This window comes from Gordionus sp. m RMFG-2023, unplaced genomic scaffold (assembly GCF_954871325.1).
Source record: "Gordionus sp. m RMFG-2023 unplaced genomic scaffold, tfGorSpeb1-WG-v2 contig_308, whole genome shotgun sequence".
NCBI lineage: Eukaryota > Metazoa > Nematomorpha > Gordioida > Chordodea > Parachordodidae > Gordionus > Gordionus sp. m RMFG-2023.
In genome coordinates, this window is record NW_027051035.1 from 1,005 (window position 1) to 28,767 (window position 27,763).

General features: G+C 26.2%; 2 protein-coding genes across 2 annotated transcripts; both read right to left on the reverse strand.

Moving 5' to 3' along the window:
• Positions 1–4,162: 4,162 nt before the first annotated feature.
• LOC135930686 (protein kinase C zeta type-like) lies at positions 4,163–9,188 on the reverse strand (the record flags this gene model as incomplete). The annotated part of the gene is made up of 11 exons (XM_065467494.1): positions 9,161–9,188; positions 8,624–9,102; positions 8,332–8,438; positions 8,076–8,218; positions 7,895–7,980; positions 6,237–6,330; positions 5,931–6,047; positions 5,719–5,795; positions 5,326–5,412; positions 5,101–5,195; positions 4,163–4,297 (listed from the first exon to the last, which is right to left on the reverse strand). Coding segments are annotated over exons 1-11 (1,448 nt in total), but the record flags the coding sequence as incomplete, so codon positions are not given.
• Positions 9,189–16,373: 7,185 nt separating this feature from the next.
• LOC135930687 (protein kinase C zeta type-like) lies at positions 16,374–20,532 on the reverse strand. Its single transcript, XM_065467495.1, has 10 exons — positions 20,505–20,532; positions 19,968–20,446; positions 19,676–19,782; positions 19,420–19,562; positions 19,239–19,324; positions 17,583–17,676; positions 17,277–17,393; positions 17,065–17,141; positions 16,672–16,758; positions 16,374–16,541 (listed from the first exon to the last, which is right to left on the reverse strand). Exons 1-10 carry the CDS (start codon positions 20,530–20,532, stop codon positions 16,374–16,376), a joined length of 1,386 nt encoding a protein of 461 aa, XP_065323567.1.
• Between the last annotated feature and the right edge of the window lie 7,231 nt (positions 20,533–27,763).

Here is a 27,763-nt window from a genome sequence, read left to right on the forward strand (position 1 = left end):
TGCTTATCAACTGGATCAAATTTTATATAATAAGAATATTGTTTTATACTGAGAAAAATATTCAATGTATTAATCTGATTAATCTTGGATATAAAGTTATATTCATAATTGAATTGTATATTTTTATGTCCGAACCACTGTTTAATACATTATCTAAAAATAAAGGGTAAAAATATTAATAAAATCTTTTCAGTTTCATTCTTATAAATTAAATAATTAGTTTTTCAAGTTTCATTTGTTTATATAAATTTTCAATATGGGAAAGCCATAATAGTGTGTTAAAAGCTTTGTAATGGAAGACTCTTCATGATATTTTAATGACCATATCGTCAGCTTGGAATGAGAAGAGAGAATTTTCCTAAATGCGAAAAGATCTTTGGCTGACATTTATAATAATTATTTTTTGGAATGGTTTATAATTCCTTATAGCAATGCACATTAAAAAAAATTCTTAAATCACTAGAATAAAATGAAAAATAAAATTATTCTAACATAAATATAAATTAGGGATTTCCCATATTGAAATAAAGGAGGATAGGAAGCTAGTTGAATTGGAAAATTACCTTTAAATAAAAGGAAAAGACGTGATTAAGTTTACAGAGTCTAAATCTAACAGAATGTGGTAAATGAAAATTAATCGCTTTAATTACGAATATAAATTTAAAGATGGGCACGGCCTAAATAGGCCTGAACTGGTTTAAAAAAATGTCAAAATGCTAACTATTTTTCCCGGTGGACAATAGATAGTGACTGGGTTTGGCTAAATAAAAATTTGAGCCAAAATTAGTTCATAGTAAAATATATTCCTGACCAGGCTGAAAATCCTTAAAAGATCTGCTTGAACTTTAATGCCGATTTTTGTTATTTGTTTGAATTATATGATATAGATATAAATATTTAATTTTTTATTACATACGATTAAACAGAGAAGTAATTCAGGGGCGTCGCTAGCCTTTACAATCTCATGGGGCTCTTCTAAAAAAAATTTTTATGGGGAGCATCGCCCCTCCCTCCATACCCCCCAATTTCGGGCCGGTTTTATATTTATATATTATTCTTTTTAAAATTTGTTAAATCTGAACAATTATTATGAATTTCATATTTTGTCATTTATTATATTATGCATACAAAATAAATTGGCATATAAACAATTAAAACAATACAAGACATTTATAAAGATAATATTTTTTAATACAAAATCTATTTATTATAGTATACAATATTTTCGATTGCTGATATATGCGTCTAAAGAATTACAAGTGATAAAAAAGGTTAATTAATTCATACATATGCCTCAATTGATAATGGTTTTTAAAAACCACATAAGATATAATTCTTAGCAACTTACATTGACAAAAGGTCATGAAACTAATATAACTTTCTGTTACCATCAATGTTTTATAGAATGGACTAATAAGAAAAAATTTATAGGCCTTACTAAATTAACAATTCTTGAAGAAGAGAATATAAACGACCAATCCAAATCATAAAACTATATAGTGGTTAGAGCGTATGATGGCAGCTAGATAAGTAATCAAGAAAATTATTGTGAGATTATAAATTTCTAAAAGATTATCTTCCATTTTTAATGATATATAAACGACTGCACAGTTGACCATTACTGCATATCTAAAATATGCAATCATATGTTCTCAGCAGCTGTAGTAATAATATTAAATTACATACCCACACAAATAATAGATGCTGGTTAATTTGCAGTAATGGCCATGACACTCACGATGTAAGCTAGTATCAGAATTTATTATGTTGGATAAATTGATAAAATAAAAACACTAAATTCTTTTGAAGAAATAATTGTGCAAATATATTGAGGCCTTGAGTTATTTAAACACGGCAAGGATGCCATATTAGAAATGAAACATTTTGACACTATAAAATAAGGACCAGAATGATATGATAAAACAATTAAGATTTTGTCGCACCACCTCTAGTTGGTATATTATATCTTAAAATAATAGTAATTTGTAAAAATATCAAAAACTTCTATTAAATATTTAACTATAAACTGTTTTTTGATAAAGAAAAAAATAGATTTCATAACGTAAAAATGAAAAGAAAAGATATCAAATTTATTACATCCATTTTAAGATGAATAATAAAACGTTTAATTTTTAAAATATTTATAACTAAATAGATGGCGTTAAAAACTTGAAGGCAATTTTTACTATATTTATTATCAAAAGCATTTATTAGTAAAATTCATTATAATATTAGCTGTAGTATATTATAACTGTCAAATACGTCGATAAAAGTGGCATTTTATCTAATATTTTATAAACAACTGTATATAATAGAGGATCTTAACTATATGTCTACTTTCTTACTTTTTAATATACTTATTTGGACCTTGAAAATATTCTTAGGAATAGGTATGATAATAAATTTTAAAAATAAATATAGTTGATTAGTTATTTTGAACTCTGCTAATTACAATATTAAATTTTTAGTTTTCAATTAATAAATGATTATATTTATTTAATTAAGGTTATAAAATAATTTAAATAATAATAGCCAATTAAGCTTCAACTGTTAATGATAAATTAATATTAAGTGAGTGATATTGATATTCTATTTTTAACACAAAATTTGATTGCTAGCTATAATTTATATGTATTAATTTAATCTAATATTTAAAATAGTATTCATTTAATAAATATTTAGATAATCTTATTAATTTGTAAATAATAAAATTAAATCTATTTTCTTTAGAATTATAAAAGAAATCTTTCAGGGGGCAATCAAAATAATTTATTTTAGTTCAAGGGGTTAAGATTCCATTAAAAAAAAATTTTTTTTGCTTCAGGGGGCTCTAGCCCCGGCGCCCTCCCCCTAGCGACGCCACTGTAGTAATTTTTATTTTCAAATTGTTAATTTTAGAATTATTTCAAAATTAAAAAGATTTACATTTTGTTACTAATTTTTGTTAAAATTGTACCTGTGTTTTAGTGAACTTAAAAATTATTATTTTTTAGAAGGTTAAGTAAAAAAATATCGCCAATTCTTAAACAATATTTGGCGAACATTACTAAAAATAGAAACACCTAATACAATATAGAGAAAGTCATTTGTTCGCAAATATATAATTTTTAAAAAATAATAAACTTTTTAAAATAATCAGTAAATGTAATTTTAATCATAAACTAAGAACTTTACAAGTTACCATAAGAGTTTCATGCATCGGGCTTAAAAATATTTATAGAGATCTGCGTTGAACCCCGATTTTTGTTATATATTAATTGTTTTAATTGTATTCTATAGTTATAAATAATTTTTTATTACAAACGATTAAACAGTAAAGTTTAAATTATTTTGAAATAATTTTTTAATATTGTTATTAGCAATGAATTATTATGAATGTCCACCTTCACTTCGCTGAAAATTTTAATCAATATTTAAGATATCATTAAATAATTAATGGGGATTTTTTTAAAATCTTTTTACCCGATGAAAATGCCTAATTTTTTTAAAAATATTATTCAAAAATAATACTACTAAAAGGAAATATAAACCGTTAAATATTCCTCAATAATGATAATTATTATAAAAATATAAAGTAATATGTATATCAAGAAAAATATTTTTCGACATTTATTGATACATTACATTTATTAGACATAATATTAACATTCTTTATATATTATGTAATTTTTTCAATAATCAATATGAATGACACGTTGTGACACATGCCTTATCTGCTTATAAAAACTTTATAAGCTTCTTTAATCAATCATAATCGATGTTATAAATGTGATTATAAAGCATTTTGCGTGTTCCAGTTAAAAAAAACTATACTAAATCAAATGTAATCAAAACTAACGTTCCAATTTTGGCTGAAAATATAATAATGGAAAGTTGATCGGATTTCAATAAATAAGACGTTTTTATCACAAAATTGTTATCAATATTGTGAGTTTTTAATTTTAAAATATTCTAATTCCTTCGATTTGTTGATCACGTCGCATTGCTATCTGGTGAAGGAAGGGTGGTTAATAAGTTTGTATTTCTGTTTCATTGGCTATCTTGAATTGAGTATTATTAGATGATGGAAAGGATACGTAGGATGAGAGCTTCGCCGATATCATTTTTGGAGTAGTATCATCGTCATGCATTAATTTTGGAAGATTTCTATTATTAGCATTACTTTCCGATTTCTCTATAATGGCTTATATGAGTAACTAGGCCTTGCTTCTTTATAGGGATATCTAGTTCTGAAGGTTTTGACTTAGCCAGAGATTTTATCGCTGGTGGCTTTATGTCAAAGTCAGTCTTATTCTCACTAGGATATAATTTAGAATTATATGATAATACAAAATGTTAAATTTTATATAATACAATCTCTCTAAATATTCAAACAAATCCTTATAGATAAAATACAGCTAAAAAATTAACTCTTCATCCCTCTTTTTTTTCTTCGGTTTAAGTTTTTCATCATCTTTATCTAATATATCGATAATAAACAAAAAATCACTTTTTAAATTAAGACAATGCCAAAAAAATCAAAATTAAACAATCTATATTAACCAATAAATAGGATGTATACCATCGTCACACGATGTTTGACAATCTTCCAAATAATCTGAAGCTTCAGTACTATCTAAGAGGCTCCTTATTTTTACTTTTCCCCCAATTTATTTCTTTTTTTTCTTATTGGGCCCAACTTTATCGTCATCTTCCGTCAAATACTATATATTGGAATCCCTTTCTTTCGTGCTTTAGCCTTTAAGTTTTTCTTAACAGTCTGCAAAGATGTCATATAATCTGGTGCCCGCGAATTTCTGAGTTCTCAATAGGGCATCTGATGTAATAGTAGGTTGTAATAACCGCCATTTAAGCTATTTATGGCAGTATTAACCAAGATTACGTCATTCAGTAATCTATTTCCGTCAGTAAAAAGGGTCCTATGAGATGTAAAAAATTTTCATAAAAGTTCTTTAAAGCTCGCTCTATAATTAATGTAGTATTGTTATCCTATTTCTAATAGTGATTTTGAATCGTCGATAAGAATTTTAGGAGAGTATTTTTTGTCTAATATTTGAGGGAATATTGGGTTCATTTAATATCCTAGGATTGTATTTGTACTGTATGGGTATACTATCACTGGGATTAATCCATTCCTCGAAATTCCTAAGTATGAGAACTATCATTTTGGACGTGTGGAAGCATTCCAAACCCCCCTATAGTTGCGGGTGCAACAATGTTTCAGGTTTATAGGGGGGTGTCAATTTCATTTCTTCCAGCTTAAAAGGTTAAAAAAAACATATAAATAAATAATGAAACTCAAAAAGATAAGCAATGTAATTTTACCAGATTCCACTCAATTGTTTTGAAGAATTGGTGTGATTTTATATTGGAAAACCCATTTTCATCTCCTCCTAATCTTTTTTTGGGATCCTATCAATTATATATGATGCATATATTTATGAGTTAAGGCAGTTATAAATTGAATTTTTTAAAAATTTGTTTATGAAAACTTTAATAAAAATAAATAATAAGCTTTTATTTTAATATACGAATAAACATATCAAAAATACATCACTAGAAAAGTTTAAAAATTTAACATTAGATTTTTTTCAGTTTTAAATTCAGAAAATTTTTTAATTTCTTAAAGCATATTTAGAAAATAAACTTAATTTTATCGTTCATCTGAATTTTACTGATATAATGTTTTAAAATAAAATTTAATTATTTATATCAAACCTCTGTCAAGAATCCTCTGATGATGGAGGAGGCTTTGAAGGAAATGGATATAGGGATTTTCACCCTTCCATATTTAGCTAAATAAAATAAAATATATATTAAATTTATTTATTTTCTTTATAATTGGAAATTAAATTTTGATATTCAATGATAATTTATTGAGTTTAAATATTTTTTATCAAATTTCATTAAAGTATAAGTAATTATTGAACCTTGTAAACGATAGTGGTCATCGTTGTGAGAGGGCTTGGCTTCTAGGCCAAAGGGGAGTTTGCCAACCAACATTTCGTACAAAACTACCCCTAAGGCCCACCAATCTATGCTATAGCCTTTCAATTTTAAGTAAATAAATAGTTTTAAAATTTTAGATAACGACATTTTTAAAATATATTTTAATTATGTAAATATTATGATTTTTTTCTTACTAAATCCAGAAGTTATACTAGCTCTACGATATATTTTATTATTAGAAATAGAAATTTTTTTTGTTAAATAAAAGGATAAAATGCAATGTTTACTATAATATGGATCGAATGAAACTTCGGGTGCCTTGTAGTAGACAGTCCCGACTCGCAGAGATTTTCGTCTTTCGATGAAACTTGGTAGAATATCCTAGATTATTTTTTATATAACCGTATATGTATTAAAGTAAATAAGAGAAGTTGAAAAATATATCAGAAAATTTATTCTTAATATTAAAAAATTACTGATTATCTAAGAAAATGTTTTATTTGGAAAATCTTAGTGGGAAATTTTTGCCAAGTTAAAATTGGAATGTTTAATTATTGGAAACCGAGAAAGCTAAATACAAAATTTAAATTTTATTAACCGTTTCCATAAAGAAGGTGTACATGAAACATTTTAATAGATAAAATTAAAACTGGCAATGATGTATAGTTTTCAACCGATTTCGAATGTGTTAATTAAAATATTCAAAGAGTCCTAATTTTACAATAACAAAATGATTGTGCTTTCTAGCCTCTATGGCCTAGTAGAATCAGTGCGTGCATTTCAACCCGCTAGTTCTAGGTCAAAATTAAGCTGGAACATGTTATTTTTGTGGTATCAACTAGTGGTTTCATGCTACAAGGGTGGCATAGAATTTCGGAGGTTGGCGTGATTAAACAAAAATACGTGGGTGTTATTGCAATTTAATAAAATAAGGCTGTTAATACTTTCATATCGTTTTAAACAAGTTCAAACGCTTATAAAAATTATAAATATGGCTATATCACATTATATTTTTTTAAAATAAAATAAATATATTTCAAAGAGGAATCAATTTACAAACATATATTCTTATCTTTATTTTAAAAATCTAAAACCTATTAAGATAATTTAAACTATAAACCCCCAAATAAAAATATGTTAAAAATTAAATGGATGGAGTTTATTTTTCTAAAGTTTACTAATATTATTTAATTATTTCTATATATATTTTGTGCATTTCTGATAATCGAATTTAAGACATGGTTGAGCCGTGTAAGGCTGAGCCGTGAGCACAGCCAGTGGAAACTTAAAAAATAAATTAAATTTTAATACGAGCTGGCACATACCTTAGCTCGAATAATATTTTCGTTACTATCTACTTTTTTTTGAAGATTTAATTTGGCAATTGATATGAAATTAATTTTAAAAAATAAAAGGTTTTTAAAAAATAAGGATATGGGAAAATATTAGTATTAATATTTTTATATATTTTTTTAAATATAATAAAATACAAATTATTAAACTGTAAGTTATTGCTGAATATTATATTCAAAGCCTATGGACTTATTTCTTATAAACATTTTAAAGATTTTGAGAAACGGGCAGAACAGAACCTGTTATTTAAAAATATTGCCAGAAATTATGATTTTGATTGTCTGTTAGACCCTTCATCTAGAGCAATCTCGTTATACCTAACTTCATGATTCGATGACTGAAATAAAGGATTCAATCATAAGGATGTATGTTGTAAAAGATAGTATCCCTATTAGTAACTCCCTCAAAATTTCAAAGAAAATGCATCATAAGCCCAGTGTTAAAAGATACTGAATTATACAATCTTCTTTAATGTTATATTTATATATCTATTTAGACACATATGAGCGCTCAGTTTATCTATTTTATGTTCTAAAATTTTATTCCTAACGTTTCTGTGCTATTAATTTTATTGAGATAAAAAATTTATTACCGTGCATAGGCCATAATCAGATAGTTTGATATGGCCATCGGAGCACAATAGAATATTTTCCGGTTTAACGTCTCTATGGATGATTCCTGGGTAGAAAAATATTAAATTTTAATAAAATTAACAAAAAAAATATTATTTTTAATTCCAAAATTGGTAAATAATTTTACTATAAAAATGTTACCTCTACTGTGTAGGTGGTGGAGTGCTAAGGTTATCTCCGCCGCATAGAAACGAGCATGGTGCTCGGGTAGTGTAGAGTTAGGTTGATGTCGGAGGTGACGATGGAGGTCTCCACCGTCAACGTACTCCATGATGAAGGCGTAACTGTAAATTAATAGATAAATAATTATCTTTAATTATTAAAATATTTTTATATTCTCAATTTAATAAATATTTTTATAAATATATAAACTTATATTAAAGTATAAAATACATACTTCATAGGGGTGTGGTAGTAGGCGAATAACTCAACCATAAATGGGAGTTTTTTAGTTTTATCGAAAACTAACTTTTCTCTATGAATTAGCCTTTTGCTGTAGGCATCCTATTTATAAAAAATATAGTCAATATTTAATAATACGAATCAAATGTAGAATGGAGGTTAGTAACTATAAAGCTTAAATATTATATGGTTATTAGACATTAATAAAATTTTGAAGAAGAACTTGATAAGCACAATTTAGAAATATTATTAAACAGCATATAAATATTAAATGATTTAATGCAAACCTCTATATCGTCACGGAATTGCTTCCGAATCACCTTTGCGGCGTATTCCTTCCCATTTGTTTTGGAACGGGCAAGGAAAACCTTAGCAGCTCCACCCTGGCCTATTAGCTTTACAAAATCGTAATCTGTGCAAATGGGTTTTATTTTTGTATCATCCTTGGAAGAATATTTAACATCCTCAACAGGATCAATAATATTATCCTCCACCTTCAATTTTTGAGGACACATTTTGAAGATGGGGTAAGAAAGGTTGTCCTTACAGGGATTAACTGACATACCTCTGACAACCCCCTCTACCCCATCTTCACAAACATTCATCTTGCCGATACCCCTATTTTCAAAACACTTTTTGAAAATAGGGTATTCCCTCACGTCGTTCATTAAAGCATTAATGACTAGGCCATCAGGCCTGATACCTTCTTTTCTTCTGCAACCAAAACATTTTCTAACACGAGACCACACATTAACCTTTTTATTATCTAAAAAATGTGCAATAAAAAAAATGGAATTTAACTAAGGAATACGATTAAATTGTACCTTTCTTTGGTGCAGTATCAACCTTCATTTTACCTAAACATAAGTCAACTAAAATATTCTTCATCATATAATTTTTTTTTGAAACAAATTTAAAAATAGTTTATAATGATCAAATTTGGAGTTAAGATTCCTTGATATAATAATACGTATTAAAGATTGAAATTTTTAAAATTGACGTATTTTAATGAATCATTATTGTTTACGATAATATATCAAATCTTTTAATTATATTTTCCGTGATAACGCTTAAATTACACATGCGTCATAATTTATAATCAATTATTAAACATGATGTATTAAGCAGCTACCAGCGGATAAAATGTTGAACTTATACGTTTTCGTTTTTAGAGTTAATTGTTTCTAACATAGTCGAAAGATATATTTATTTTTCTATACATATTATCTACAATATTTTCATTTAGTTGTAGGAGCTTGTATTCTAAAACACAATTTTTTATATCAGATTCATACCTACAATTAATTTTAGTGTTGCAAAATATTCCTTCAGATTTATAAAATTTATAAGAGGCATTCCACAATTTTATTTTTTTAGAGCTTTAATTTTAGTCATTCTATTTTAGAAATAATTGTATTTTATACAACATATATTTTTGTTGTATATAATATTTCTGATTCTGTCAATCCGAGATGTAAATATGAATATTACAAGCCTTTATATCGAAATCGTTTTATTCGAAAAAAATGCTTATTATTTAAACTTTAAATATACTTGTATTCAAATAAAACGTATAATCCCTTTATATATTTGAAACTTTTCTAAAAATAGCTTAATGTCTACCCCCTTCCTTCCCTACCCATTCCCAATAAAAGTCACGTTTTAGAACGCTGCATATGTGACACCGCTGTTTATTGATGATCTTATTTTTATAAGAAATACTGGCAACGTATCCAGAATTTATTCAAGGTGCCAACAATAAACCACTCACCTCATTGGATTTATGTGTTTCTGATTTTTTAGGGGTTATTTTTATTCTTAGCAATAATTGTTTTTTCTATAAATTATATACCGACAGGCTAAAGCACTAAAATGCCATACTTACTAATCATTAATGTGAGTTTTCAGAGTTGATGTTTCAAAGAAACATGTCTGTATTTACGTGGCTGGATATGATAGTTTTTTTTTCTGGCTTCTAATTAGTTACTTTGTTATTGGTAAAATTGATTCAAGATGTCAGATTTTTAGTATTCATCTTGCTACATGATTCGACTATGGTTAGATTCATATTCTTTAAAAATATTTAAATATTTGACCATAGAAACTATAGGCTAGATAGGTCTAATGTTGGCTTGAGCTAGTATATTAGTGAATAGAAGATGACAGCATGTTCCCAAGTTAATTTCAAACCCGCTGACGGATATCGATACCAAAGGACAAATTAAACAATCGTACCCACAATTGTAAATGATGAATTACATCTCTATAATCTCCGTTATCTTATATTTATAATTTTCGTATCATTAAAGTTATTACATTTTTTTTCTTCTTTCTATTTTCGTAAAAGCTAAATGAATTAAAATAAATAACTATATAACCTATACCTAAAGTTTATTTTATTAATAAAAATTAATTTTGATAAATTAAATACGATCCGAACCGAATAATAAATTGGCTAGACAATGCCTAATTCTGAGTCGGTCTTAAATAAAATATATATCTTAAGATAAATTCTATTTTTTTGGATATGAATTCCAAGCACTAGACCATCCACTAATCTGATCACTAAATTCACCCGCCAAACATATAGCCTTGGCTGTATGACTAACCCTTTTGAATTTATCAGGAGCATCTTTATCACATATCAGAATCTGGTATTTGAATTCAGGGTGCTAAAAAGTTATAAATTTTAAAACTATAACCAATCCTTATTATTCTCAAATTTTCTTTGTTGAACAATATTTTGAAAGTCGGTCACAAATTTCAATTGTAAAATCACTACATTAATCTAATTTCAAAATTTATATTTTTATTTCGTATACATTAATAAATAAAAATAACATAATTTTCCTATATATATATAATTTTAATCAATCTAAAATAAATTTATAAACTAGTGTGCAACATCTTTCTCCCAAGTTATTTTCACTCAACATCGAGTATACTCATCGCGATCGTCCAGAACATGCTTGCATTCTTCTGGATCTTACAACTAATTTCCCCTCCCACCTGCTTATCAACTGGATCAAATTTTATATAATAAGAATATTGTTTTATACTGAGAAAAATATTCAATGTATTAATCTGATTAATCTTGGATATAAAGTTATATTCATAATTGAATTGTATATTTTTATGTCCGAACCACTGTTTAATACATTATCTAAAAATAAAGGGTAAAAATATTAATAAAATCTTTTCAGTTTCATTCTTATAAATTAAATAATTAGTTTTTCAAGTTTCATTTGTTTATATAAATTTTCAATATGGGAAAGCCATAATAGTGTGTTAAAAGCTTTGTAATGGAAGACTCTTCATGATATTTTAATGACCATATCGTCAGCTTGGAATGAGAAGAGAGAATTTTCCTAAATGCGAAAAGATCTTTGGCTGACATTTATAATAATTATTTTTTGGAATGGTTTATAATTCCTTATAGCAATGCACATTAAAAAAAATTCTTAAATCACTAGAATAAAATGAAAAATAAAATTATTCTAACATAAATATAAATTAGGGATTTCCCATATTGAAATAAAGGAGGATAGGAAGCTAGTTGAATTGGAAAATTACCTTTAAATAAAAGGAAAAGACGTGATTAAGTTTACAGCATCTAAATCTAACAGAATGTGGTAAATGAAAATTAATCGCTTTAATTACGAATATAAATTTAAAGATGGGCACGGCCTAAATAGGCCTGAACTGGTTTAAAAAAATGTCAAAATGCTAACTATTTTTCCCGGTGGACAATAGATAGTGACTAGGTTTGGCTAAATAAAAATTTGAGCCAAAATTAGTTCATAGTAAAATATATTCCTGACCAGGCTGAAAATCCTTAAAAGATCTGCTTGAACTTTAATGCCGATTTTTGTTATTTGTTTGAATTATATGATATAGATATAAATATTTAATTTTTTATTACATACGATTAAACAGAGAAGTAATTCAGGGGCGTCGCTAGCCTTTACAATCTCATGGGGCTCTTCTAAAAAAATTTTTTATGGGGAGCATCGCCCCTCCCTCCATACCCCCCAATTTCGGGCCGGTTTTATATTTATATATTATTCTTTTTAAAATTTGTTAAATCTGAACAATTATTATGAATTTCATATTTTGTCATTTATTATATTATGCATACAAAATAAATTGGCATATAAACAATTAAAACAATACAAGACATTTATAAAGATAATATTTTTTAATACAAAATCTATTTTTTATAGTATACAATATTTTCGATTGCTGATATATGCGTCTAAAGAATTACAAGTGATAAAAAAGGTTAATTAATTCATACATATGCCTCAATTGATAATGGTTTTTAAAAACCACATAAGATATAATTCTTAGCAACTTACATTGACAAAAGGTCATGAAACTAATATAACTTTCTGTTACCATCAATGTTTTATAGAATGGACTAATAAGAAAAAATTTATAGGCCTTACTAAATTAACAATTCTTGAAGAAGAGAATATAAACGACCAATCCAAATCATAAAACTATATAGTGGTTAGAGCGTATGATGGCAGCTAGATAAGTAATCAAGAAAATTATTGTGAGATTATAAATTTCTAAAAGATTATCTTCCATTTTTAATGATATATAAACGACTGCACAGTTGACCATTACTGCATATCTAAAATATGCAATCATATGTTCTCAGCAGCTGTAGTAATAATATTAAATTACATACCCACACAAATAATAGATGCTGGTTAATTTGCAGTAATGGCCATGACACTCACGATGTAAGCTAGTATCAGAATTTATTATGTTGGATAAATTGATAAAATAAAAACACTAAATTCTTTTGAAGAAATAATTGTGCAAATATATTGAGGCCTTGAGTTATTTAAACACGGCAAGGATGCCATATTAGAAATGAAACATTTTGACACTATAAAATAAGGACCAGAATGATATGATAAAACAATTAAGATTTTGTCGCACCACCTCTAGTTGGTATATTATATCTTAAAATAATAGTAATTTGTAAAAATATCAAAAACTTCTATTAAATATTTAACTATAAACTGTTTTTTGATAAAGAAAAAAATAGATTTCATAACGTAAAAATGAAAAGAAAAGATATCAAATTTATTACATCCATTTTAAGATGAATAATAAAACGTTTAATTTTTAAAATATTTATAACTAAATAGATGGCGTTAAAAACTTGAAGGCAATTTTTACTATATTTATTATCAAAAGCATTTATTAGTAAAATTCATTATAATATTAGCTGTAGTATATTATAACTGTCAAATACGTCGATAAAAGTGGCATTTTACCTAATATTTTATAAACAACTGTATATAATAGAGGATCTTAACTATATGTCTACTTTCTTACTTTTTAATATACTTATTTGGACCTTGAAAATATTCTTAGGAATAGGTATGATAATAAATTTTAAAAATAAATATAGTTGATTAGTTATTTTGAACTCTGCTAATTACAATATTAAATTTTTAGTTTTCAATTAATAAATGATTATATTTATTTAATTAAGGTTATAAAATAATTTAAATAATAATAGCCAATTAAGCTTCAACTGTTAATGATAAATTAATATTAAGTGAGTGATATTGATATTCTATTTTTAACACAAAATTTGATTGCTAGCTATAATTTATATGTATTAATTTAATCTAATATTTAAAATAGTATTCATTTAATAAATATTTAGATAATCTTATTAATTTGTAAATAATAAAATTAAATCTATTTTCTTTAGAATTATAAAAGAAATCTTTCAGGGGGCAATCAAAATAATTTATTTTAGTTCAAGGGGTTAAGATTCCATTAAAAAAAATTTTTTTTTGCTTCAGGGGGCTCTAGCCCCGGCGCCCTCCCCCTAGCGACGCCACTGTAGTAATTTTTATTTTCAAATTGTTAATTTTAGAATTATTTCAAAATTAAAAAGATTTACATTTTGTTACTAATTTTTGTTAAAATTGTACCTGTGTTTTAGTGAACTTAAAAATTATTATTTTTTAGAAGGTTAAGTAAAAAAATATCGCCAATTCTTAAACAATATTTGGCGAACATTACTAAAAATAGAAACACCTAATACAATATAGAGAAAGTCATTTGTTCGCAAATATATAATTTTTAAAAAATAATAAACTTTTTAAAATAATTAGTAAATGTAATTTTAATCATAAACTAAGAACTTTACAAGTTACCATAAGAGTTTCATGCATCGGGCTTAAAAATATTTATAGAGATCTGCGTTGAACCCCGATTTTTGTTATATATTAATTGTTTTAATTGTATTCTATAGTTATAAATAATTTTTTATTACAAACGATTAAACAGTAAAGTTTAAATTATTTTGAAATAATTTTTTAATATTGTTATTAGCAATGAATTATTATGAATGTCCACCTTCACTTCGCTGAAAATTTTAATCAATATTTAAGATATCATTAAATAATTAATGGGGATTTTTTTAAAATCTTTTTACCCGATGAAAATGCCTAATTTTTTTAAAAATATTATTCAAAAATAATACTACTAAAAGGAAATATAAACCGTTAAATATTCCTCAATAATGATAATTATTATAAAAATATAAAGTAATATGTATATCAAGAAAAATATTTTTCGACATTTATTGATACATTACATTTATTAGACATAATATTAACATTCTTTATATATTATGTAATTTTTTCAATAATCAATATGAATGACACGTTGTGACACATGCCTTATCTGCTTATAAAAACTTTATAAGCTTCTTTAATCAATCATAATCGATGTTATAAATGTGATTATAAAGCATTTTGCGTGTTCCAGTTAAAAAAAACTATACTAAATCAAATGTAATCAAAACTAACGTTCCAATTTTGGCTGAAAATATAATAATGGAAAGTTGATCGGATTTCAATAAATAAGACGTTTTTATCACAAAATTGTTATCAATATTGTGAGTTTTTAATTTTAAAATATTCTAATTCCTTCGATTTGTTGATCACGTCGCATTGCTATCTGGTGAAGGAAGGGTGGTTAATAAGTTTGTATTTCTGTTTCATTGGCTATCTTGAATTGAGTATTATTAGATGATGGAAAGGATACGTAGGATGAGAGCTTCGCCGATATCATTTTTGGAGTAGTATCATCGTCATGCATTAATTTTGGAAGATTTCTATTATTAGCATTAGTTTCCGATTTCTCTATAATGGCTTATATGAGTAACTAGGCCTTGCTTCTTTATAGGGATATCTAGTTCTGAAGGTTTTGACTTAGCCAGAGATTTTATCGCTGGTGGCTTTATGTCAAAGTCAGTCTTATTCTCACTAGGATATAATTTAGAATTATATGATAATACAAAATGTTAAATTTTATATAATACAATCTCTCTAAATATTCAAACAAATCCTTATAGATAAAATACAGCTAAAAAATTAACTCTTCATCCCTCTTTTTTTTCTTCGGTTTAAGTTTTTCATCATCTTTATCTAATATATCGATAATAAACAAAAAATCACTTTTTAAATTAAGACAATGCCAAAAAAATCAAAATTAAACAATCTATATTAACCAATAAATAGGATGTATACCATCGTCACACGATGTTTGACAATCTTCCAAATAATCTGAAGCTTCAGTACTATCTAAGAGGCTCCTTATTTTTACTTTTCCCCCAATTTATTTCCTTTTTTTCTTATTGGGCCCAACTTTATCGTCATCTTCCGTCAAATACTATATATTGGAATCCCTTTCTTTCGTGCTTTAGCCTTTAAGTTTTTCTTAACAGTCTGCAAAGATGTCATATAATCTGGTGCCCGCGAATTTCTGAGTTCTCAATAGGGCATCTGATGTAATAGTAGGTTGTAATAACCGCCATTTAAGCTATTTATGGCAGTATTAACCAAGATTACGTCATTCAGTAATCTATTTCCGTCAGTAAAAAGGGTCCTATGAGATGTAAAAAATTTTCATAAAAGTTCTTTAAAGCTCGCTCTATAATTAATGTAGTATTGTTATCCTATTTCTAATAGTGATTTTGAATCGTCGATAAGAATTTTAGGAGAGTATTTTTTGTCTAATATTTGAGGGAATATTGGGTTCATTTAATATCCTAGGATTGTATTTGTACTGTATGGGTATACTATCACTGGGATTAATCCATTCCTCGAAATTCCTAAGTATGAGAACTATCATTTTGGACGTGTGGAAGCATTCCAAACCCCCCTATAGTTGCGGGTGCAACAATGTTTCAGGTTTATAGGGGGGTGTCAATTTCATTTCTTCCAGCTTAAAAGGTTAAAAAAAACATATAAATAAATAATGAAACTCAAAAAGATAAGCAATGTAATTTTACCAGATTCCACTCAATTGTTTTGAAGAATTGGTGTGATTTTATATTGGAAAACCCATTTTCATCTCCTCCTAATCTTTTTTTGGGATCCTATCAATTATATATGATGCATATATTTATGAGTTAAGGCAGTTATAAATTGAATTTTTTAAAAATTTGTTTATGAAAACTTTAATAAAAATAAATAATAAGCTTTTATTTTAATATACGAATAAACATATCAAAAATACATCACTAGAAAAGTTTAAAAATTTAACATTAGATTTTTTTCAGTTTTAAATTCAGAAAATTTTTTAATTTCTTAAAGCATATTTAGAAAATAAACTTAATTTTATCGTTCATCTGAATTTTACTGATATAATGTTTTAAAATAAAATTTAATTATTTATATCAAACCTCTGTCAAGAATCCTCTGATGATGGAGGAGGCTTTGAAGGAAATGGATATAGGGATTTTCACCCTTCCATATTTAGCTAAATAAAATAAAATATATATTAAATTTATTTATTTTCTTTATAATTGGAAATTAAATTTTGATATTCAATGATAATTTATTGAGTTTAAATATTTTTTATCAAATTTCATTAAAGTATAAGTAATTATTGAACCTTGTAAACGATAGTGGTCATCGTTGTGAGAGGGCTTGGCTTCTAGGCCAAAGGGGAGTTTGCCAACCAACATTTCGTACAAAACTACCCCTAAGGCCCACCAATCTATGCTATAGCCTTTCAATTTTAAGTAAATAAATAGTTTTAAAATTTTAGATAACGACATTTTTAAAATATATTTTAATTATGTAAATATTATGATTTTTTTCTTACTAAATCCAGAAGTTATACTAGCTCTACGATATATTTTATTATTAGAAATAGAAATTTTTTTTGTTAAATAAAAGGATAAAATGCAATGTTTACTATAATATGGATCGAATGAAACTTCGGGTGCCTTGTAGTAGACAGTCCCGACTCGCAGAGATTTTCGTCTTTCGATGAAACTTGGTAGAATATCCTAGATTATTTTTTATATAACCGTATATGTATTAAAGTAAATAAGAGAAGTTGAAAAATATATCAGAAAATTTATTCTTAATATTAAAAAATTACTGATTATCTAAGAAAATGTTTATTGGAAAATCTTAGTGGGAAATTTTTGCCAAGTTAAAATTGGAATGTTTAATTATTGGAAACCGAGAAAGCTAAATACAAAATTTAAATTTTATTAACCGTTTCCATAAAGAAGGTGTACATGAAACATTTTAATAGATAAAATTAAAACTGGCAATGATGTATAGTTTTCAACCGATTTCGAATGTGTTAATTAAAATATTCAAAGAGTCCTAATTTTACAATAACAAAATGATTGTGCTTTCTAGCCTCTATGGCCTAGTAGAATCAGTGCGTGCATTTCAACCCGCTAGTTCTAGGTCAAAATTAAGCTGGAACATGTTATTTTTGTGGTATCAACTAGTGGTTTCATGCTACAAGGGTGGCATAGAATTTCGGAGGTTGGCGTGATTAAACAAAAATACGTGGGTGTTATTGCAATTTAATAAAATAAGGCTGTTAATACTTTCATATCGTTTTAAACAAGTTCAAACGCTTATAAAAATTATAAATATGGCTATATCACATTATATTTTTTTAAAATAAAATAAATATATTTCAAAGAGGAATCAATTTACAAACATATATTCTTATCTTTATTTTAAAAATCTAAAACCTATTAAGATAATTTAAACTATAAACCCCCAAATAAAAATATGTTAAAAATTAAATGGATGGAGTTTATTTTTCTAAAGTTTACTAATATTATTTAATTATTTCTATATATATTTTGTGCATTTCTGATAATCGAATTTAAGACTTGGTTGAGCCGTGTAAGGCTGAGCCGTGAGAACAGCCAGTGGAAACTTAAAAAATAAATTAAATTTTAATACGAGCTGGCACATACCTTAGCTCGAATAATATTTTCGTTACTATCTACTTTTTTTTGAAGATTTAATTTGGCAATTGATATGAAATTAATTTTAAAAAATAAAAGGTTTTTAAAAAATAAGGATATGGGAAAATATTAGTATTAATATTTTTATATATTTTTTTAAATATAATAAAATACAAATTATTAAACTGTAAGTTATTGCTGAATATTATATTCAAAGCCTATGGACTTATTTCTTATAAACATTTTAAAGATTTTGAGAAACGGGCAGAACAGAACCTGTTATTTAAAAATATTGCCAGAAATTATGATTTTGATTGTCTGATAGACCCTTCATCTAGAGCAATCTCGTTATACCTAACTTCATGATTCGATGACTGAAATAAAGGATTCAATCATAAGGATGTATGTTGTAAAAGATAGTATCCCTATTAGTAACTCCCTCAAAATTTCAAAGAAAATGCATCATAAGCCCAGTGTTAAAAGATACTGAATTATACAATCTTCTTTAATGTTATATTTATATATCTATTTAGACACATATGAGCGCTCAGTTTATCTATTTTATGTTCTAAAATTTTATTCCTAACGTTTCTGTGCTATTAATTTTATTGAGATAAAAAATTTATTACCGTGCATAGGCCATAATCAGATAGTTTGATATGGCCATCGGAGCACAATAGAATATTTTCCGGTTTAACGTCTCTATGGATGATTCCTGGGTAGAAAAATATTAAATTTTAATAAAATTAACAAAAAAAATATTATTTTTAATTCCAAAATTGGTAAATAATTTTACTATAAAAATGTTACCTCTACTGTGTAGGTGGTGGAGTGCTAAGGTTATCTCCGCCGCATAGAAACGAGCATGGTGCTCGGGTAGTGTAGAGTTAGGTTGATGTCGGAGGTGACGATGGAGGTCTCCACCGTCAACGTGCTCCATGATGAAGGCGTAACTGTAAATTAATAGATAAATAATTATCTTTAATTATTAAAATATTTTTATATTCTCAATTTAATAAATATTTTTATAAATATATAAACTTATATTAAAGTATAAAATACATACTTCATAGGGGTGTGGTAGTAGGCGAATAACTCAACCATAAATGGGAGTTTTTTAGTTTTATCGAAAACTAACTTTTCTCTATGAATTAGCCTTTTGCTGTAGGCATCCTATTTATAAAAAATATAGTCAATATTTAATAATACGAATCAAATGTAGAATGGAGGTTAGTAACTATAAAGCTTAAATATTATATGGTTATTAGACATTAATAAAATTTTGAAGAAGAACTTGATAAGCACAATTTAGAAATATTATTAAACAGCATATAAATATTAAATGATTTAATGCAAACCTCTATATCGTCACGGAATTGCTTCCGAATCACCTTTGCGGCGTATTCCTTCCCATTTGTTTTGGAACGGGCAAGGAAAACCTTAGCAGCTCCACCCTGGCCTATTAGCTTTACAAAATCGTAATCTGTGCAAATGGGTTTTATTTTTGTATCATCCTTGGAAGAATATTTAACATCCTCAACAGGATCAATAATATTATCCTCCACCTTCAATTTTTGAGGACACATTTTGAAGATGGGGTAAGAAAGGTTGTCCTTACAGGGATTAACTGACATACCTCTGACAACCCCCTCTACCCCATCTTCACAAACATTCATCTTGCCGATACCCCTATTTTCAAAACACTTTTTGAAAATAGGGTATTCCCTCACGTCGTTCATTAAAGCATTAATGACTAGGCCATCAGGCCTGATACCTTCTTTTCTTCTGCAACCAAAACATTTTCTAACACGAGACCACACATTAACCTTTTTATTATCTAAAAAATGTGCAATAAAAAAAATGGAATTTAACTAAGGAATACGATTAAATTGTACCTTTCTTTGGTGCAGTATCAACCTTCATTTTACCTAAACATAAGTCAACTAAAATATTCTTCATCATATAATTTTTTTTTGAAACAAATTTAAAAATAGTTTATAATGATCAAATTTGGAGTTAAGATTCCTTGATATAATAATACGTATTAAAGATTGAAATTTTTAAAATTGACGTATTTTAATGAATCATTATTGTTTACGATAATATATCAAATCTTTTAATTATATTTTCCGTGATAACGCTTAAATTACACATGCGTCATAATTTATAATCAATTATTAAACATGATGTATTAAGCAGCTACCAGCGGATAAAATGTTGAACTTATACGTTTTCGTTTTTAGAGTTAATTGTTTCTAACATAGTCGAAAGATATATTTATTTTTCTATACATATTATCTACAATATTTTCATTTAGTTGTAGGAGCTTGTATTCTAAAACACAATTTTTTATATCAGATTCATACCTACAATTAATTTTAGTGTTGCAAAATATTCCTTCAGATTTATAAAATTTATAAGAGGCATTCCACAATTTTATTTTTTTAGAGCTTTAATTTTAGTCATTCTATTTTAGAAATAATTGTATTTTATACAACATATATTTTTGTTGTATATAATATTTCTGATTCTGTCAATCCGAGATGTAAATATGAATATTACAAGCCTTTATATCGAAATCGTTTTATTCGAAAAAAATGCTTATTATTTAAACTTTAAATATACTTGTATTCAAATAAAACGTATAATCCCTTTATATATTTGAAACTTTTCTAAAAATAGCTTAATGTCTACCCCCTTCCTTCCCTACCCATTCCCAATAAAAGTCACGTTTTAGAACGCTGCATATGTGACACCGCTGTTTATTGATGATCTTATTTTTATAAGAAATACTGGCAACGTATCCAGAATTTATTCAAGGTGCCAACAATAAACCACTCACCTCATTGGATTTATGTGTTTCTGATTTTTTAGGGGTTATTTTTATTCTTAGCAATAATTGTTTTTTCTATAAATTATATACCGACAGGCTAAAGCACTAAAATGCCACACTTACTAATCATTAATGTGAGTTTTCAGAGTTGATGTTTCAAAGAAACATGTCTGTATTTACGTGGCTGGATATGATAGTTTTTTTTTCTGGCTTCTAATTAGTTACTTTGTTATTGGTAAAATTGATTCAAGATGTCAGATTTTTAGTATTCATCTTGCTACATGATTCGACTATGGTTAGATTCATATTCTTTAAAAATATTTATATATTTGACCATAGAAACTATAGGCTAGATAGGTCTAATGTTGGCTTGAGCTAGTATATTAGTGAATAGAAGATGACAGCATGTTCCCAAGTTAATTTCAAACCCGCTGACGGATATCGATACCAAAGGACAAATTAAACAATCGTACCCACAATTGTAAATGATGAATTACATCTCTATAATCTCCGTTATCTTATATTTATAATTTTCGTATCATTAAAGTTATTACATTTTTTTTCTTCTTTCTATTTTCGTAAAAGCTAAATGAATTAAAATAAATAACTATATAACCTATACCTAAAGTTTATTTTATTAATAAAAATTAATTTTGATAAATTAAATACGATCCGAACCGAATAATAAATTGGCTAGACAATGCCTAATTCTGAGTCGGTCTTAAATAAAATATATATCTTAAGATAAATTCTATTTTTTTGGATATGAATTCCAAGCACTAGACCATCCACTAATCTGATCACTAAATTCACCCGCCAAACATATAGCCTTGGCTGTATGACTAACCCTTTTGAATTTATCAGGAGCATCTTTATCACATATCAGAATCTGGTATTTGAATTCAGGGTGCTAAAAAGTTATAAATTTTAAAACTATAACCAATCCTTATTATTCTCAAATTTTCTTTGTTGAACAATATTTTGAAAGTCGGTCACAAATTTCAATTGTAAAATCACTACATTAATCTAATTTCAAAATTTATATTTTTATTTCGTATACATTAATAAATAAAAATAACATAATTTTCCTATATATATATAATTTTAATCAATCTAAAATAAATTTATAAACTAGTGTGCAACATCTTTCTCCCAAGTTATTTTCACTCAACATCGAGTATACTCATCGCGATCGTCCAGAACATGCTTGCATTCTTCTGGATCTTACAACTAATTTCCCCTCCCACCTGCTTATCAACTGGATCAAATTTTATATAATAAGAATATTGTTTTATACTGAGAAAAATATTCAATGTATTAATCTGATTAATCTTGGATATAAAGTTATATTCATAATTGAATTGTATATTTTTATGTCCGAACCACTGTTTAATACATTATCTAAAAATAAAGGGTAAAAATATTAATAAAATCTTTTCAGTTTCATTCTTATAAATTAAATAATTAGTTTTTCAAGTTTCATTTGTTTATATAAATTTTCAATATGGGAAAGCCATAATAGTGTGTTAAAAGCTTTGTAATGGAAGACTCTTCATGATATTTTAATGACCATATCGTCAGCTTGGAATGAGAAGAGAGAATTTTCCTAAATGCGAAAAGATCTTTGGCTGACATTTATAATAATTATTTTTTGGAATGGTTTATAATTCCTTATAGCAATGCACATTAAAAAAAATTCTTAAATCACTAGAATAAAATGAAAAATAAAATTATTCTAACATAAATATAAATTAGGGATTTCCCATATTGAAATAAAGGAGGATAGGAAGCTAGTTGAATTGGAAAATTACCTTTAAATAAAAGGAAAAGACGTGATTAAGTTTACAGCATCTAAATCTAACAGAATGTGGTAAATGAAAATTAATCGCTTTAATTACGAATATAAATTTAAAGATGGGCACGGCCTAAATAGGCCTGAACTGGCTTAAAAAAATGTCAAAATGCTAACTATTTTTCCCGGTGGACAATAGATAGTGACTAGGTTTGGCTAAATAAAAATTTGAGCCAAAATTAGTTCATAGTAAAATATATTCCTGACCAGGCTGAAAATCCTTAAAAGATCTGCTTGAACTTTAATGCCGATTTTTGTTATTTGTTTGAATTATATGATATAGATATAAATATTTAATTTTTTATTACATACGATTAAACAGAGAAGTAATTCAGGGGCGTCGCTAGCCTTTACAATCTCATGGGGCTCTTCTAAAAAAAATTTTTATGGGGAGCATCGCCCCTCCCTCCATACCCCCCAATTTCGGGCCGGTTTTATATTTATATATTATTCTTTTTAAAATTTGTTAAATCTGAACAATTATTATGAATTTCATATTTTGTCATTTATTATATTATGCATACAAAATAAATTGGCATATAAACAATTAAAACAATACAAGACATTTATAAAGATAATATTTTTTAATACAAAATCTATTTTTTATAGTATACAATATTTTCGATTGCTGATATATGCGTCTAAAGAATTACAAGTGATAAAAAAGGTTAATTAATTCATACATATGCCTCAATTGATAATGGTTTTTAAAAACCACATAAGATATAATTCTTAGCAACTTACATTGACAAAAGGTCATGAAACTAATATAACTTTCTGTTACCATCAATGTTTTATAGAATGGACTAATAAGAAAAAATTTATAGGCCTTACTAAATTAACAATTCTTGAAGAAGAGAATATAAACGACCAATCCAAATCATAAAACTATATAGTGGTTAGAGCGTATGATGGCAGCTAGATAAGTAATCAAGAAAATTATTGTGAGATTATAAATTTCTAAAAGATTATCTTCCATTTTTAATGATATATAAACGACTGCACAGTTGACCATTACTGCATATCTAAAATATGCAATCATATGTTCTCAGCAGCTGTAGTAATAATATTAAATTACATACCCACACAAATAATAGATGCTGGTTAATTTGCAGTAATGGCCATGACACTCACGATGTAAGCTAGTATCAGAATTTATTATGTTGGATAAATTGATAAAATAAAAACACTAAATTCTTTTGAAGAAATAATTGTGCAAATATATTGAGGCCTTGAGTTATTTAAACACGGCAAGGATGCCATATTAGAAATGAAACATTTTGACACTATAAAATAAGGACCAGAATGATATGATAAAACAATTAAGATTTTGTCGCACCACCTCTAGTTGGTATATTATATCTTAAAATAATAGTAATTTGTAAAAATATCAAAAACTTCTATTAAATATTTAACTATAAACTGTTTTTTGATAAAGAAAAAAATAGATTTCATAACGTAAAAATGAAAAGAAAAGATATCAAATTTATTACATCCATTTTAAGATGAATAATAAAACGTTTAATTTTTAAAATATTTATAACTAAATAGATGGCGTTAAAAACTTGAAGGCAATTTTTACTATATTTATTATCAAAAGCATTTATTAGTAAAATTCATTATAATATTAGCTGTAGTATATTATAACTGTCAAATACGTCGATAAAAGTGGCATTTTACCTAATATTTTATAAACAACTGTATATAATAGAGGATCTTAACTATATGTCTACTTTCTTACTTTTTAATATACTTATTTGGACCTTGAAAATATTCTTAGGAATAGGTATGATAATAAATTTTAAAAATAAATATAGTTGATTAGTTATTTTGAACTCTGCTAATTACAATATTAAATTTTTAGTTTTCAATTAATAAATGATTATATTTATTTAATTAAGGTTATAAAATAATTTAAATAATAATAGCCAATTAAGCTTCAACTGTTAATGATAAATTAATATTAAGTGAGTGATATTGATATTCTATTTTTAACACAAAATTTGATTGCTAGCTATAATTTATATGTATTAATTTAATCTAATATTTAAAATAGTATTCATTTAATAAATATTTAGATAATCTTATTAATTTGTAAATAATAAAATTAAATCTATTTTCTTTAGAATTATAAAAGAAATCTTTCAGGGGGCAATCAAAATAATTTATTTTAGTTCAAGGGGTTAAGATTCCATTAAAAAAAAATTTTTTTTGCTTCAGGGGGCTCTAGCCCCGGCGCCCTCCCCCTAGCGACGCCACTGTAGTAATTTTTATTTTCAAATTGTTAATTTTAGAATTATTTCAAAATTAAAAAGATTTACATTTTGTTACTAATTTTTGTTAAAATTGTACCTGTGTTTTAGTGAACTTAAAAATTATTATTTTTTAGAAGGTTAAGTAAAAAAATATCGCCAATTCTTAAACAATATTTGGCGAACATTACTAAAAATAGAAACACCTAATACAATATAGAGAAAGTCATTTGTTCGCAAATATATAATTTTTAAAAAATAATAAACTTTTTAAAATAATTAGTAAATGTAATTTTAATCATAAACTAAGAACTTTACAAGTTACCATAAGAGTTTCATGCATCGGGCTTAAAAATATTTATAGAGATCTGCGTTGAACCCCGATTTTTGTTATATATTAATTGTTTTAATTGTATTCTATAGTTATAAATAATTTTTTATTACAAACGATTAAACAGTAAAGTTTAAATTATTTTGAAATAATTTTTTAATATTGTTATTAGCAATGAATTATTATGAATGTCCACCTTCACTTCGCTGAAAATTTTAATCAATATTTAAGATATCATTAAATAATTAATGGGGATTTTTTTAAAATCTTTTTACCCGATGAAAATGCCTAATTTTTTTAAAAATATTATTCAAAAATAATACTACTAAAAGGAAATATAAACCGTTAAATATTCCTCAATAATGATAATTATTATAAAAATATAAAGTAATATGTATATCAAGAAAAATATTTTTCGACATTTATTGATACATTACATTTATTAGACATAATATTAACATTCTTTATATATTATGTAATTTTTTCAATAATCAATATGAATGACACGTTGTGACACATGCCTTATCTGCTTATAAAAACTTTATAAGCTTCTTTAATCAATCATAATCGATGTTATAAATGTGATTATAAAGCATTTTGCGTGTTCCAGTTAAAAAAAACTATACTAAATCAAATGTAATCAAAACTAACGTTCCAATTTTGGCTGAAAATATAATAATGGAAAGTTGATCGGATTTCAATAAATAAGACGTTTTTATCACAAAATTGTTATCAATATTGTGAGTTTTTAATTTTAAAATATTCTAATTCCTTCGATTTGTTGATCACGTCGCATTGCTATCTGGTGAAGGAAGGGTGGTTAATAAGTTTGTATTTCTGTTTCATTGGCTATCTTGAATTGAGTATTATTAGATGATGGAAAGGATACGTAGGATGAGAGCTTCGCCGATATCATTTTTGGAGTAGTATCATCGTCATGCATTAATTTTGGAAGATTTCTATTATTAGCATTAGTTTCCGATTTCTCTATAATGGCTTATATGAGTAACTAGGCCTTGCTTCTTTATAGGGATATCTAGTTCTGAAGGTTTTGACTTAGCCAGAGATTTTATCGCTGGTGGCTTTATGTCAAAGTCAGTCTTATTCTCACTAGGATATAATTTAGAATTATATGATAATACAAAATGTTAAATTTTATATAATACAATCTCTCTAAATATTCAAACAAATCCTTATAGATAAAATACAGCTAAAAAATTAACTCTTCATCCCTCTTTTTTTTCTTCGGTTTAAGTTTTTCATCATCTTTATCTAATATATCGATAATAAACAAAAAATCACTTTTTAAATTAAGACAATGCCAAAAAAATCAAAATTAAACAATCTATATTAACCAATAAATAGGATGTATACCATCGTCACACGATGTTTGACAATCTTCCAAATAATCTGAAGCTTCAGTACTATCTAAGAGGCTCCTTATTTTTACTTTTCCCCCAATTTATTTCCTTTTTTTCTTATTGGGCCCAACTTTATCGTCATCTTCCGTCAAATACTATATATTGGAATCCCTTTCTTTCGTGCTTTAGCCTTTAAGTTTTTCTTAACAGTCTGCAAAGATGTCATATAATCTGGTGCCCGCGAATTTCTGAGTTCTCAATAGGGCATCTGATGTAATAGTAGGTTGTAATAACCGCCATTTAAGCTATTTATGGCAGTATTAACCAAGATTACGTCATTCAGTAATCTATTTCCGTCAGTAAAAAGGGTCCTATGAGATGTAAAAAATTTTCATAAAAGTTCTTTAAAGCTCGCTCTATAATTAATGTAGTATTGTTATCCTATTTCTAATAGTGATTTTGAATCGTCGATAAGAATTTTAGGAGAGTATTTTTTGTCTAATATTTGAGGGAATATTGGGTTCA